Here is a 15,211-nt window from a genome sequence, read left to right as displayed (position 1 = left end):
CCATATTCGTAAGAAGCTGTCTCCTCGGAAAAATCCACCCTTTTCTATCCGCCTCGCCACCAAATAACCAAGCATGTGGGTTTGTTTGCTTATAAATGTCAGTAACAGAGATTTGACGTCATTCATACGCCACTCGTGGCGAAAACGCTTACTCCCTCAGCTTGTCTAACTCTACAGCCTACCTGTATTTGTATCAATTTTCGTCGACTAAGCGAGTGTATGAAACAATTCGACTCTAAGATTGTGGGTGTGTATCACCTTCTTTCGTAGGTCAAGTAGTGCAAGAAGACGTAACCTAGCACAAGGAAGGTCGCAGCCCACCCAATCAAATAGGAGACGTCCTTCCAGTATGCGCCAACATCGAATCCAAAAGTACTCAAAATGACCGCTCCAGGCACCTCTATCGAAAGTCCGTATTTCTTCTCTTTTAAAATCAAGTCCTTGACCTCGTTGATGGCAAGTGCTTCGTAGGCATAATGGAAAAGGGAAATCCACTGCAACCATTTAGTTTCGACCTTGAGGTCCTCGCTGTTGATGAACAAGCCTGCGAACAACATCGAGAAGAGTAAAATCAACACAGCTAAAATCGTCGAGGTCCCTGGATCTTTGATCAAGATACCAACAATCAACACCTCCGAGGCAATGGCCACATTGAACATCACGAGCACTAAGAGGGCCTTGAGATAACCATTGTGCTCCATTGTCAAACCAACAAGGGGATACAATATACTGAGCAAAATGATCGGTGGGAGTACACGTAACGGTATGATGTCACACAAAACCTTACTGACATAGTAGCTGACTGGATGGTAGTAGTTGTTAGCTCTCTCGCGAATGAAGATAATTCTCTCCTCGGCGAAGGAATGCAATCCTGTCAAGGATGAAAATCCAAACAATGCTAAAATGAAGAAGAACAAACCCAATCTATTTTGAAAGCTACTAATGTCATTTGCAACCTTGTAGTAAAGGGATCCACAAAAAAGGCCGACAAGCAAAGACAACACATAGTTGGTGAGTAGTAACTTCGGATTACGATAAAGGTTTTTGAAGGTTCTTGAGCTCAAGACAGTGAACTGAGTGAATAAAGATGCTTTCTTTAAGAGATGATGCAGAACATCCAAAGAAGCAGTGTTATTCTTCAGCTCCTCAATCTCTTGCTTGAGCTCGATTGCGAAAACAGACTCATCAAAAGTTTCAGGCAACTTTTTGTTAAGCTGAACCATTTTATCACCACTGTCAGTCTGTGCAAGAGGCTGGAAGTTGTACTCGTCACGATGCGTGGCATAGTGTTCCCATTCCATAGTTTCACTAAACTCAGTATTTTCAGGATTCTGGAATGCACTGTGAATATCTTCACCCGTTCCTGGGACTTTGACAACCTTCTTATGATCCATAGTGATATCAATAAGGTAGTCTGCAATGTTGTACCCTGGGGGACATCTGTATCCATGTCTACCAAAGAAATCATTAGCCTTGATGGCATCACCGGAATAAATCAAGTCACCCTCACTCAATAAAAGAAGTTTGTGAAACAATGACACGATGTTACTTCTAGGCTGGTGAATTGTGAAAACAATGGTTCTTTCATAGTTCCTTGCGAGTCTCACCAAGCATTCAACGACATTTCTAGCATTGAAGGCGTCAAGACCCGATGTTGGTTCGTCCAAGAACAAAATAGAAGGGGATGTCACGAGCTCGCAAGCAATCGATACTCTTCTCTTTTCACCGCCAGAAATTCCTCTGTTGAAATCAGAGCCAATCACCCTGTCTTTTATGTTTAAGATTCTCAATTCATTCAAGACTTCGATCACACGTGCAACCTTCGCGTGTGAAGGCATCATTCTTGGAAGTCTCAACAAAGCACTATTGAGCACAGTTTCATACACAGTCAAAGTAGGGATCAAATGATCTTCCTGGTCAACGAAACCAACTATTTTCCTATAATCATGTCGATCAAGGCTTTGGCCGTTTACGTAAAATTCACCATCAATTTTACCACTCTTGCGCTTTCCGGCCAAAATGTCGAGAAGTGTGGTCTTACCGGCACCAGATCCGCCCATGATTGCGAGACACTCTCCAGGTTTTACCATACCGTAGACATTATTCAAGACTTGGGTGCCGCTTGGAATAAAGTACGACACGTCCTTGAACGACAATGTGGTTGGCGTGAAGTTTTCATTCAATGGATTGAAGTCATTACCGTCCTCGTACTCCAGTAGCAGTCCAGTCTTGAAGAATGGGCTGTTTTTGATATGATAAATCGACGTGATGATAGCAACGCCCACAACCAGCACCACAGCGGCGATAGTGAAGAGATTATACCACGTGAATTTGTTGTGGTCTGGCAAATCGTAACCTGGGATTTCACTTTTGTGCACGCACTCACCAGCCTTACAATGGATGGTAATGTAGGGGTCTCCAAAAACCGAGGAAATCAAGCCATTCATGCTTGGCTCTGAGAAGCGGCAATCACCTTTGGTGATGTCACAGGTAAAGTCGCCAGGTCCCTTGATACTCTTGGTGAGAAACTCAGAAATGTCGATAGAGCCTGCTTTACCACAAAGCATTCTTCCAGACAAGCACTCGCAAGCGACATTCTCACATTTGTAGCGAGTGGTGTTTGACTCTACATCGTAGTCAAAGGTGCATTGATCCAAGTCACAGTAAAAGGACTCCACTTCATCGATCCAGAACTGAAAGTCACACGTATTGTTCTTTCTATCGCAACTAAATGTGGCCTGTGGGATCTCACCTTCGAGAATCTGAATGATCTTAGGATTCGTCACATTGCACATCTGATGAATTTTGTTCACCACAACGCCTCGCTGATAACAGGTCCCCTTGAGTCCATCAGGCATAAACGCATCACATACTGAGTCCTCGGTGCACAAGTTACAGTTGATACCATCCCAGCCACTATCGCAGCCACACGTGGTTTCGTTGCCTCTAGGTGGTCTTTTATTGTTATCTCTTGCCAATGATCCACACAACGGCTCTGAGCAGTCCAGACCGCCAAATCCATCGCGACACTCACACATGCCAGTGAAGGTGTTACACTTTGAGAATTGGGCACATTTGTGGTTGGGCAAGTTGCAATTGAAGCAGGGAGGGCAATCTTTGTCGTCACCTTTCTCATCATCGAAGCCCTTCACTTCGAAGATCCTATTCACAATAGCATTTTGCTGAAACTTATCGAAGGACTGGTCTAGCGACTCAAAGTGGGGACGGTCTGGAGAACCAGAAAGTGCTGGCGATAAATACAAAAACGCCGGAAGAAGAGTCACAAACTTCATTAGCGACGGGAGGGCTTGTGACTCAGGTTAGCAGAGTATTATCGTTCAAGCGGGAAAATTGAATAGGGGAAATGCTTAATGCAATAGAGATAGTGCACTCGGAGCAAGTGAGCCACTAGCTTACTTCTATGCGGAAGGCGTCCCTGCAGGAAACCGTGTCTATCATCCTTTGGATTCCCAAAATACACACTCTTGGCTTTTTCGCACCCATCTGCTCAAACGGCTCCGGATTTAGGCTGGCTCTCGTTTAAGCGGCTCAATGTATGCCTCTTTGAGCTCCTCCTTCACAAATACCATGTAATAAGGGGTGGCCGTATTGCCTTCGGCAAAATTAAGTACCTCCAGCGCCGGCACTTCGGTCACAACATCGTCGTTGTACTTTCTGTATATGTTTCTCTGGAGATCCTTGATATACACCCAATAGTGGCCATAAGATGCTTCACCACGATGGATGAATATTGCAAAGAGAGTATATCCAATCTTTTTGTACTCATCGAAAAGATTGGCGGATTTCTGCTGAAGGGCATTAATATTGTCATGAATCGATTGTAACTTGGATTTGAAGTGATCAATTTGCTTGCTGATGGCTTCGATGGTACTGGGCTTGACTGAGAGCTCTGGGAATGTGGCAAGTTTTGTCTCCAAAAACTTCTTTGTGGCCTGCAAGGCATCAATGACAGAGAGGTTTGTTTCTGGGTCCTTCCGCAAGAGTGCTTCCTTCTCCTCTTGCAACTTGGCCACCTGTGCTTTCCATTCATAAACTTGCAGCCTCCTTTTTTTGATCTCTTCATCGTCAGTATCGAGATACCTATCGAGGTAAATGGTTTCACTAAAAGGGATGGCTTCCAAAGACTTGTACGCCATGAGTCTCTCTCTGTCAAATAGTACCCTCTGAATGTGGAATTGAAGGATCTCTGGAAGCTCAGTGATAGTAGTCGATTTCTTCACAGCTCCTTCTTCTAGATGCATTATATCTTCGCTAAAGTAGTTGTCAAGAGCGTCGTAAATGTCCTTCGGATGATCACTGACATTGATGATTAAACTGAAGAATCGCTCAAACGAGCTTCGGGCTTTTTTGCTGTCACTTTCGTCAATTGGTGTCAACGTTTGTTTAGTTTTACCACAAAATAATCGCTTCACCAAATCGTGCTGCTCACCATCCTCATCAACTTTTGTAGGTTCAAGGGCAGTTTCAATTTGAAACGTCACATTTTCAATGCATTCAGTGACATCTTGCTGTCTTCCAATTTCGATGGTACTCTCAATCTGATCGGTACTAATGCTCATAATCTTATTCCTCTCCACCTCCTTATCAGGGCTCTTGGAATCATTTTCAGGAGTTTTGGACCTCTTATCGGAAAACTCCTCGGGTTGCTGCGGACCTTCTTCTGGGGAATTCATTTCCAAAAGTGGTGGCGGGGAGTATTCACGGACATCGTTCTCCTTGTCTGACATAAGTATATCTTCACACAGAGGCTGGACAGACGGAATATCTACCGGCATTGCGGACTTATCAATCTCCTCAACAGATTGACTATCAGGTAGACGTGGTTCCTCGACTTTAAAATTTACGTGCTGAGACAACGGCAAAAACGAAAGATACGCCAACTGCTTGCTTGGTTGAACGCATCTTTTTTTTGTTGTAATCATCTCCTGAAAAAGATGTTGTAGCCTCAATACAAACTGGCCTGAGCGTTGCAACTCTGATACCTCAACATCTCGGCCACCAATCTTTCTCTTCTTGCTTTTTAATGAATCAAGATTGGAGTCATCGAATGCCAAAATTGTCTCACGCAAGGGCTTGATACAGAAGTAGTATTGGAGCAAAGAGTTCAAGTAGCAAGTATTACCAATGTTGTCTAAGCCTGCTGGCCAATTCTCCGGTGGTAACAATGAGGAGTCGATCTTACCATCCCTTAGGAAGCTGAACAATATGTCCAGCTTTCTAGCTTCCGCGATCGTGTGCAAACTACTTCTGAGGGTGACGAAGTCGTTGACATCACCGACTTCGGAGGTCGAAATTCTTTCTTGAAATTTTGCCGCCATTTCGAAATCACTAGTCTGAGCATCAGCACCCAAATACCTGAAAGCCTCCTCCACACTAAAGGATGGGGTATTCTGAAAGATATTAGGAACTTTGTTTTCGATGTAAGTCATGAGAATATAGCTTTTTCGACTCACAGCTATAGAGAGCAAACATCTATTCAAGAACTGTATTTCTTGAGACTCAGCATTGAAGTTCACAGATTGCAAGACCTCATCAAGTCGGAACTCATAAGCAGTTACCACCACATCGTCCTCTGTGATTTCCTCGATTTGCAATTCGTTAAGAGCAATTTGAGCAGGTATGAGCTCGGTGTCGATGAAGCTGAGTAAAGCCTCATTATGCTTAATAGCAGCAATCACTCTGAGTTGCTTATTGAAATAGGTGTAGTTTCTAGGATCACTTTGACATGACTGTTTATACATGCCAATCACAACATCGTTGTCAACCTCATCACCAGGAGATACGCCGTCTACACCTATACTCTTCAAGGCATCTTTGTACTCCGTGAAACCGTGCATGAGTCCCTTTCTATACTGATTTTGGTAATAGCTCTGCAAATTACTGTCAGGTATAGTTGAGCGATATGACATTATGTTCTTGAGGTGATCAACGTAGAAAAGCTTGTTTTTGGGATCACTTTTGACTGTGTTTTCGAAGCACTTGATGATGATGTCGTCCTTGAAGAACGAGCAACAGCTGAGCGCAACGAAAAATGCAAATCTATCCGAATTATCCTGCTGAAACGACGTGACAGAATTGTACTTGTCCGTCTCACTGAGAGCTGAAAAGCTGCGAGACATCGTGGTGTTGTAGGAATACAAACGATCGAAGTCATTGACGTGGACAGTTGTGAGAGTCTTTCCAAGAAACATAAGCTCGTATGCTTTTCTAATGAAGCTTTCACGAAGTGCTGGATTTTTGGAAAGGTCTGGTGGTACAAAAAGCTGTTCTTGTTCGTTCAAGGAGAAGCCCATTTTGTCAAAAAGTAGCGAGACATCGACTTTAGCCTCCAAGGCGGACTTGACCTTAGGAATTGTTTGAAGTGGTTGACCTTCGGGATGAAGAATGGGACCCTTCAAGACTTTAATAAGTGTTTGGATACAATGGATAGGGTCAAACTTGGTCATTTGAGAAGCTGGCGAATCGGGGAGATTTTTGATAGCCTTCGTAAAACGATCATTTACTATCTCACTATCTGTGAATCCTGAGGTCTCGTCAGGAGTGAATTCCGATTTGAAAACCGTAACCCTCATGACCATATTGTAAGGAGCATTAAGAGACTTAAAGAAGACATCATCTAGAATGTGCAGACGGCTGGTAGAGAGATTATCTTCGCCAAGCGCTTCTAAATCGTCAGGAGAAACAGCGTCTCTCGGGAGAACATGGAACTCGTGTTTGTCTATTAAAAACACCTTTGGCTTGTCGTGTTCCAAAATTGTCAATCTGAAGTGACACACTTCTCGGTTTGCTTTAGAAACAAGAAGCCCCCTTACAATGCTCACGCTCAAGTTCTTCTCTGGGAAAGTGTATTTCTGAAAAGCTGGCACGTAATCCACAGAGTTGTTCAAGATTAACGGCTCGTACTGGTATTTATCGTGCACCAATACATGAGAGACGTAGGTAGCATAATCTATAGGTCTTGCAGAAAGCAAAGAAGGCACACGGCATTGCCTTAGCTGGGGCAGGTCCCGAAGATGAAAAAACTCGGGAGTATACTTGAGATCACTGAATATTCGATTTGATGTTTTGAATGGGTACTTGCGCAATTGGTCTCGTGTTATCAGCGTGGCAATATGGCGGATGTTATCGTTGTTCTCAAAAAAAGAGCCGTCCTGAGTTTGAGCTCGTGTTGACGAAGTGGTGGAGAACTGGCCATTGGCAAACGGATTGCTTGACTTGTGGAAATCCGGGGACATGGATGAAGTATGGGCCGAGGAGGGGTTGGGCGGCGCCGAGAACGCAGACTCAAGCTCATTGAGGGCGGTGTCCTGTGAATTGGTGCCGACTTTAGGTGTTTCTTGTACCATTAGCCTGGAAGCGTGGAGGTGTATCTAAGTGGTTCTTGCGAGGGTTCTAGTAGCGGTGATCTGACTACTTGGGGTGCAGGAGCAGTATCCAGAAGGACGGAAACCACCAAGTTTCATGATGTAAGTTGGCTCGGGATGAGAAGAATTGAGATAGATCTTGACTCTGAGAGCTCTTAAAATTGAGGAAATTTGTTTTGGATGATTTTTTGATGATGAGAACTAGATGTTTAGTGGCCATTGCTCCCAGCCGTTTTCCAGCCATTTACAATATCAATGGAGTAGTTTTAGAGGTTTCCATAGGGAAGGGTGCCCCAAGACAGTGCAATGTTTGAAAACCAGACTACAATGAAGCATGGATAGCCAGTATCTAGCTACAATTTCTCTCATTAAAGCTGTTAGAGAGCCATCGCGCCGATGCTGGGAGAGATGGATACAATCACAGACCTAAACCACAAAGAATTGGAAAGTACTGTATTGAAGTGATCTATTGAAGATAGTCTTATTGCTAATGAGATGATATAAATCCAAATCACGGCTCAGGGATTGTGCTATTTGTCTTCAATGGCCACGAAAGAAGAAACCGAAGATCCTAAAGCACGATTCAAGTAGCTCAGGTATCAAAAGCAGCAATGTAACGTTCTTAAAATTCGGTTCTCTCTCGCAAGGAAATCTGTCTAACCGTGGTCATGCTTGGATCGTGGTGGCAGTTCTCAAGGTCACAATGTGGGCAATAGCTGCGAAAAAGAAAGATCTTTTTCTAGCAGTGGAAACAAATTAAACAAAATGTGCACATTAAATTGCTAGTTAATCCATTTTCAGTGAAACCTGTCATTTATACAAGCTTATCAAAACATTCTTTGCCTTCTACCTTCGTAGCAATCTCAACTAGAGGGGGTATAAACTCAGTACTTATACAACCATACTAAATGCTGAAAGAAGCATCGAAATCTTTGCTGTTACAAACGATCAGGTAGTTCTTGAGCCCAAAAACTTCTTTTAGCCATTGAAGACCATCTAGTGGAGAAAAGTTTTCCAAATTCGCTACATCGCTCGACTAAAGTTATCTCTGGGGTGAATTTACTCATGAACAAAGATTATCGTCTCCATACAGCGATGGTAGAGGCTTAAAGATTCAAGGGATACTAAATTCAGCCATTTTTGTCCTCCCGGCTCTCACTATGATTCTTTCGTAGAGTTCAGTCGGTCTCCAGTAATGGCTGCAAAATGCCTCCTGCGAACAGTACAATGGCATCTCTCCACAACACCCCCAACCAAAACTAAATATCATCAAAAATACCAATAATTACCTCATCCATTGACACAAACACGAACATTTCAAATCGCCATTCATCAACTTCTGTGCTATTCTTGTTACCTATACCCTTCACCGTTCCTGCACATGTCCCCTCCACACATGTACATATCCATCTTGGATTAGGTTCTCGTCTCCAGCCTCATGTCTGCCTCAGGGCCTACGCCGCAAATCGACTTGGAAAAAATCAAGGCCGAGTCAGATGGATCCTTCACGGGCACTGCTCGGGCTATGTTCGACCAGGTGGTCGTGAACAACCCGTACTTTGCTGCTGGTGGTGGACTTATGCTTCTCGGAACAGGGCTAGCTTTGGCCAGGCTGGGCATTGTTAAGTCGAGCGGGTTTTTGTACAGACAGCTTCTCGTAGATTTGGAGATTCCGTCAAAGGATAAGCTGTACTTGTGGTTTTTGGAGTGGATGGCCCAGTACAAGCATCGGACCCTGAGACACTTGTCGGTAGAAACGAACTACATCCAGCACGACAATGGAGCCGTTTCTACAAAGTTCTCGCTTGTTCCTGGGCCTGGAAAGCACTTGATAAAATATAAGGGCGCTTACATGCTTGTGAATAGAGAGAGATCGGGAAAGCTTTTGGATATGACTTCTGGCACCCCGTTCGAAACCGTCACTTTGACCACCTTGTACAGTGACAGACACGTGTTTCTGGACTTGCTAGCCGAGGCAAAGAGGTTGGCGTTGAAGTCTCAAGAGGGAAAGACCGTCTTGTACACTTCGTGGGGTCCCGAATGGAGACCTTTTGGTCAGCCTCGCAAGAAAAGAATGCTTGGGTCTGTCATACTTGATGAAGGAGTCAGCGAGTTGATCGTTAATGACGTCAAGGATTTCTTGGATTCAGGTGAGTGGTATCATAAGCGTGGTATCCCCTACCGCAGAGGGTACCTCCTCTATGGACCTCCAGGAAGCGGGAAGACCTCTTACATCCAGGCACTTGCTGGTGAGCTAGACTACAATATTTGCGTTTTGAATCTTTCTGAAAGCAACTTAACCGACGACAGACTCAACCACTTGATGAATCACATACCTCGCAGGTCCATCTTGCTTTTGGAGGACATTGACGCTGCATTCAACAAGAGAGAACAGACCAGCGATCAGGGCTACCAATCTGGAGTGACCTTTTCTGGTCTCTTGAACGCTCTTGATGGTGTTGTTTCCGCCGAAGAGTGCATTACTTTCATGACAACAAACCACCCGGAAAGACTCGATCCTGCTCTTCTTCGCCCCGGCAGAGTTGATTTCAAGGTGATGGTGAACAATGCCACAGAACACCAGGTGAGAAGAATGTTCTTGCGTTTCTACGAAGACGAAAAGGACCTCTGCGAAAAGTTTGTCCAGAAATTCAAAGACCTTGATCTTCTTGGCAAAGTCAGCACAGCACAGCTTCAAGGCTTATTCGTGTTCAACAAAAAAGACGCCAACGCTGCGTATAACATGATAGAGACATTGAAGAACCCTAATAGTGTATTTTGATATCCCTTGTATATAAACAAATAATTGCATCCCACTATATTAACACATAAGAAAGAAACGAACGGACAGCAGTAGCGGCAACAGTAGCAACAGCAAAAAGCAATAGAGCAGCAAATCATCCTCGGTATTGTTTTATCAACTCCTCGTGCCTCTCTTCGAGAGCACGTTCGGTCATACCGTCTTGTCCAGCTTCATTGAGAAGCCTACTCAAGTAGTCCATGTACAACAAATACACCAATGTATCAGTGTTATCATTTGCAATAGGCATGCTGGTTTTGCTTTTGAGAACCCTTTTGAATCGGCTCTGTGGGTACAGCGTAGACCCAGACCTGGCCATGGTTGTTTGTGAAGCTTGAGTTAACGATGGAGACCTTGATGTAGTACCGATATGCGCAGTATATGCCGTAGCCAAACTCAAGGCAGTTTAACAAACCAGAACAGGACCTCAATGCCAGAAGAAAAATAAAAATAAAAAATATAAAATGAAAACCGAAAATGAAAATGAAAGGCGGTGGGAAAGCGAAACCTGCTAGCTTCATTGCATCTCAGACTTAGGTTTCTTCGTTAGATGCTCGTCGTCTGAGAGGAGGTCTGAGAGACGACTCGAGGCACTTCTCTTGATCAGTTGGTCCAATTCCTTCACCGAGAGAAGCACCTTTTTGCCCTCTCCCAATTGCAGTGGCGGCTGGGGCAGCTGGCTTGTGGGCGCTGGAGAGTGGGCCTGTGGGCTTTGACCGTGTCCAGAAGAACCCAATGGGTTCAGCGTGTAAGTCTTATTTGGCTGCACAATATGACCAGGTGAAATTGGACGTCTTTCCTCGGTACCTGGTAAACTGCTGGTTGTTGAATGTCTTTGCTGGGACGTGAATGCTTGTGGCATCACTTTGTCAAGGATGGGAAGCGACGCCGTACGATGTTGGTGAGCTCCATCACCACGAATAAACGGCTGGTAGAGCGAGGGAGCAGCCAGATGTGTCACCTTGGGCTGGTACTGTTGTACGATTGGCATCAGCCTTGTGTCTTTGGAAGAAGCCGAGATTGAGGGCCTCAGCTCGTCACCGCTCTTGATGGCTTTTGTCTGCAAAGGATCCATAAGAACAGAAAAATGGCGGCTGTTAGTGGTCGAGGAAGAGCCGTCTTCTTTGCTTAACCTGTAGTGGCGGAACCCTGACTCGTTAATAGAGTTGTTATTGTTTAGTAGGTAGTTTGGGTTGAGCGGATAATGCTGGGGAACGAATTTTGCATTGGGGGCACCCTGTGAAGAGGCTTCTGGACCCTGAGAGTTGCCCTGGGTATGCGCCTGAGCATACGACAGTCGAGTCAGTTTCACTTCTTCGCTCATGTGGTCCTCACTCACCTCGCTTATTCTCTGTAAAAGGTGCTTCTTGAACGTTTGAAGTTCCCCAAGAGTCAGAGTCCTTGAGATTGACGGTATTGGAGCTTCAGGACCTGGCGTGGAGCTACTGGTAACAGGGGTCTTGGAAGACAGACGATTCACAATATCGTGCAAAGCCGGTTCTTCTTGATTCTCCAAAAGCTCTATAAGCGTCACCATATCCTTGTTGTGCTGGTGCTGTTCGGACTTTAGCAGGTCGTATTTCCGTTGGAGATCCAGATAACTGGCCCTAAGAGAGGCAATCGAAGTCGACAACTCAATCAACTTGAGATTAATTGACTGATCCACCGCAAGCGCTGTTTGGTTCAGCGGCTGCCGCAGCTGTTGTTGAGAAACGTACGACGTCGGCGTAGGAATGGGATGTTCTGGGTACGCAGGAGAGCTTGGGCTCACTGGGACGGGCATCGTCAAGTGAGGGAAACCAGGATAGGGGTGCACGCCTGGGTAGCTCTGGTAAAGGACAGTATTTGACAGAGGGGGCTGGCCAGCGACGGGAGGGCCATTTGGCGACGAGGGCGTCTGAGGTTTTGGGGCCAGCTGCTGTTTCCACAGTTGTTGGTAGAGTGACCTGTGGTACTGCTGCTTTGACGCTGACTCTGGGGATTCAGATGACTCCGAGTCAAGATTGGCCTTCAGCTGAGTAGATGAGTTGGGAGCAGCGACCGCAGCCGTGGAAGGGTTCGACGTTGGCGGAAGCAGTTTCAAGCTGACGATTTCCTTGGGCGTGCTCATGACTTTTGAGGACTTGCGCTTGATCAAGCGCAACGACTGAGTGTCGCCCTTTCTGAACTGGTTTGCGGCGTGGCGGAACTCCCAGCGAGTCTGGCCCGAGCCTGAGCTCGAGTTATTTCCCTGGGCGTTTTTCTCATCCGAGTGGAAGCTGTCGTTGACCTTGTGGAATCCGTACATGTTCAACTGGCGAATGAACGAGGCGATATTGGTGTGCTTGAAGTACTGTGCCAACACGTTGGAGAACTCTTCGCCAGGATAAAGGCAGAAGGAGTCGTTTGTCGGTGACCACCAGATAAGGTGGGAGAGCGAGGAGTCTTCAAGCATATCGTAGAGCTTGTGGATGAACACCGTTTGTGTTTTCCCTAGAGAGGCCGTCGAGGCATTATTGGCACCTTTGGACTCGTCCTGCGCCGGAGGAAACTGGCTCTGAGAATTCTGGTTTTGGGGTGCCTGATGTTGGTAAGACAGCTGGTTGAAGTTTTGCTGGTGGAAGCTGTTGTGGTGCTGGCTGTGTTCTGGTAGGCGATTTTCACCGACTTCAGCCTGAGGCCCCTGGAAAGGTGGAGCGTCGCTCGACATCTGAGGAAGCCTCGGGCGTAAGTTGTCGTCTGCGAGAGGCCGTTCCAGAGTAGAGGACAAGGCCATTTTTAGATTTATTTTTGTTATATCTTTTTTTGTTGGAGCTTGAAGCCGTGAGATGGAGCTTTTCAGCGAGAAGAGCTCTTTCGTTGTGGAGAAAAAAAGACGGAGTCGCGAACACGAAGAGACAAGGAGGAAGAGGGAGGAAGAGAGGAACGGAGCAAAACCAAAGTCGTCGAAGGCAAGAAATCGTGAATATCTTGATAAGGGTTTTGATAAAGACGTTATGTCGAAGTTGTAACTACGCTTTCGAAGGCTTTTTCAATTTTGGCGATGGACATGGTCGTAAATGTCGAGGGAGGCAGAGTCGAGGCAGAGGCGAGGCAGAGGCGAGGCAGAGGCGAGGTAGAGGAAGTGAGAATGATGGGCCCAGGAATAGAGGACAGTTGGACTGAGGCCAGCGAGGAAAAAAAAAAACAAAAAAAAAAAAGAGAGAGATGACTGGTTTCGAAGCTCCCTTGCAGAGAAGAGCTGCCGCCAACACAGAACGCATCGAAGATTTGGCAGGGCGAGCACAATGCGACGAAAGCAGGGGATCGTTGAACGAAAAGAGCGAGAGAAAGATGGAAGGCAAAGCGTGGGGGTGAGAGGCAGCAAGCTCTGGGCCCGGCGGGTGGCGAGCCGGTGCCGGTGCGAAACACACAATGGGTCACCCCCCATTACCCCCATTCCAGGGAGTGGGAAGTTTGGGCGGTGAATAGCCTAAGCAGAGGAGAGGTAGAGAGAGGGGGAATACAGGGAGGAAGGAAAAAACGACAACAACGCCGAGGACAGGAGCTTGGAAGGTGGGGGGACAGGCAGAGAAGGTGAAGGTTTGGGGAGGGAAGAAGCAGGCAAGAAGCAGGAAGGAGAAAGGCAGCAAGGCACAAGAGAGGCAGGGAGGCAGGAAGCGAGGCAGGCTACCAGCGCCCGCGGTGTACCGAAAAGGGACAAAGTCAAGATTTGCAGGGGCTCTGGTGGAGGCTCTGGCGGGTAAAGCGCAGCCAGAGCAGGCAGCAGGCGGGATGGGTGGACCGATACGAGAGAGGCTATGGAGTCCGAGGAAAAAGGCAGGTGCGTATTCGGCGCGAGAAGGGCAAAATGCGGTTGGCGCTAAAAGTCTGTGCGATGCAAAAGGTGCGCAGGTGACGTCCTCGGAAGAGGTGGTTGCAAAATGCAAAGGGAGAAGGAGAGTGAGATAGGCTGACCACCGGCTGGGGGTAACGGACGACAAAGAAACCATTGTCAACGGTGTTTGCTGGATGGGTGTCCACTGAAACCAGCTGGTGATAACGAGTCGGCCCACTTCATGTGGGCTCTTCAGCGGGCAGCGGGAAAGCGAGGCGGGTATTCAGCTTGGGGAGACCATAGAGCTGCGCTGAGAAGCCATAATTCTACGGAAGAAAAAAAAAGAAAAGAAACCTTGCTTTCGTCACCTCCCACCCACCAGCTACCGTTGGTCACTGCACTTGCAGCGGGATCAGCGACTTTGTGTATCAACATATTACGGCAAGGGGCCGCCTCTGGATCGGCACCGGCACAGACACCTCCCATCACATGAAGTGCTTGAATTTGCCCCAAGGGTCTTGATGTTGCGACCGAGTGTTGCCGATATTGCGCTGCCAATCTTGTTTTGATCTCGTGGATTTGCAGCTTTTCGACGTCTCGTTGACGTTTCCAGCACTGGGCCATTACTAACGGTGGGCAGCTCACTGGGTGGTTCCCGGGCCGAGTTCGCGCCACTAGGACCTCGGGTGGCACTACATTCCATCCACTCACGCCTGAAACAATAGGCCATTGGTTGCTGTCCACCCACCCCGGTTGTGTTCCACGCTCCTCGCTGCTCCCTCCATACAGAAGAAACAAAAAAAAGTACCAAATGTAGGCTTTCCATCAGCCTCGCGTTATAACTGCCTAATTAGTTTCGAGGTTCCTTTTGTCGATCTTGTCTCAGTTGGGCTAACGTTTTGGGGCAGGCAGCTTGGGAATGCGGCCATGAGCGAGAGCGCCTAACCCAGTTGCCGTGTGCTCCCAAAGTGCGCTCCCCTGGCACCCACTCATCCACTCTACTCACTCACCCTTCCACGGCTTTTAAACTTCCACCACACGGTCCAAATTTTCGTTTTAGTCTTCGTCTTAGACTTATCTTTTTCACCTTCCCTTGACTTACTCATGAAATTCAGTTTTGACTATTTGAGTTTCTACCTCCTCTACTACGTCTCTGCTTCGTCTTTTTCCCCCCCCTTCCCAGATGCCTGCCTGCCTTCCTCCGTTAGACTTCCATTTTTACCTTGAGCA

At 46.6% G+C, this 15,211-nt stretch overlaps 4 protein-coding genes across 4 annotated transcripts; 1 reads left to right on the top strand and 3 right to left on the bottom strand. All coding sequences in view use genetic code 12, as the record gives it.

Moving 5' to 3' along the window:
* Nucleotides 1-254: 254 nt before the first annotated feature.
* ADP1 (putative ATP-dependent permease) lies at nucleotides 255-3,293 on the bottom strand (the record flags this gene model as incomplete). Its single annotated transcript, XM_029032725.2, has 1 exon — nucleotides 255-3,293. One exon carries the CDS (start codon nucleotides 3,291-3,293, stop codon nucleotides 255-257), a length of 3,039 nt encoding a protein of 1,012 aa, XP_028893040.2.
* Nucleotides 3,294-3,524: 231 nt separating this feature from the next.
* Nucleotides 3,525-7,367, bottom strand: CJI96_0003438 (ubiquitin-specific protease UBP2; the record flags this gene model as incomplete). The annotated part of the gene is made up of 1 exon (XM_029032726.2): nucleotides 3,525-7,367. One exon carries the CDS (start codon nucleotides 7,365-7,367, stop codon nucleotides 3,525-3,527), a length of 3,843 nt encoding a protein of 1,280 aa, XP_028893041.2.
* Nucleotides 7,368-8,823: 1,456 nt separating this feature from the next.
* CJI96_0003437 (bifunctional AAA family ATPase chaperone/translocase BCS1) lies at nucleotides 8,824-10,167 on the top strand (the record flags this gene model as incomplete). Its single annotated transcript, XM_029032727.2, has 1 exon — nucleotides 8,824-10,167. One exon carries the CDS (start codon nucleotides 8,824-8,826, stop codon nucleotides 10,165-10,167), a length of 1,344 nt encoding a protein of 447 aa, XP_028893042.1.
* A 535-nt stretch (nucleotides 10,168-10,702) lies between these two features.
* SFL1 (Sfl1p) lies at nucleotides 10,703-12,940 on the bottom strand (the record flags this gene model as incomplete). The annotated part of the gene is made up of 1 exon (XM_029032728.2): nucleotides 10,703-12,940. One exon carries the CDS (start codon nucleotides 12,938-12,940, stop codon nucleotides 10,703-10,705), a length of 2,238 nt encoding a protein of 745 aa, XP_028893043.2.
* Nucleotides 12,941-15,211: the final 2,271 nt, after the last annotated feature.

The sequence above is a fragment of the Candidozyma auris genome, chromosome 3 (genome assembly GCF_003013715.1).
Source record: "Candidozyma auris chromosome 3, complete sequence".
Lineage (NCBI taxonomy): Eukaryota > Fungi > Ascomycota > Pichiomycetes > Serinales > Metschnikowiaceae > Candidozyma > Candidozyma auris.
The sequence above is the reverse complement of the archived record's forward strand: the minus strand, read 5'-3'. Positions and strand labels throughout refer to the sequence as shown.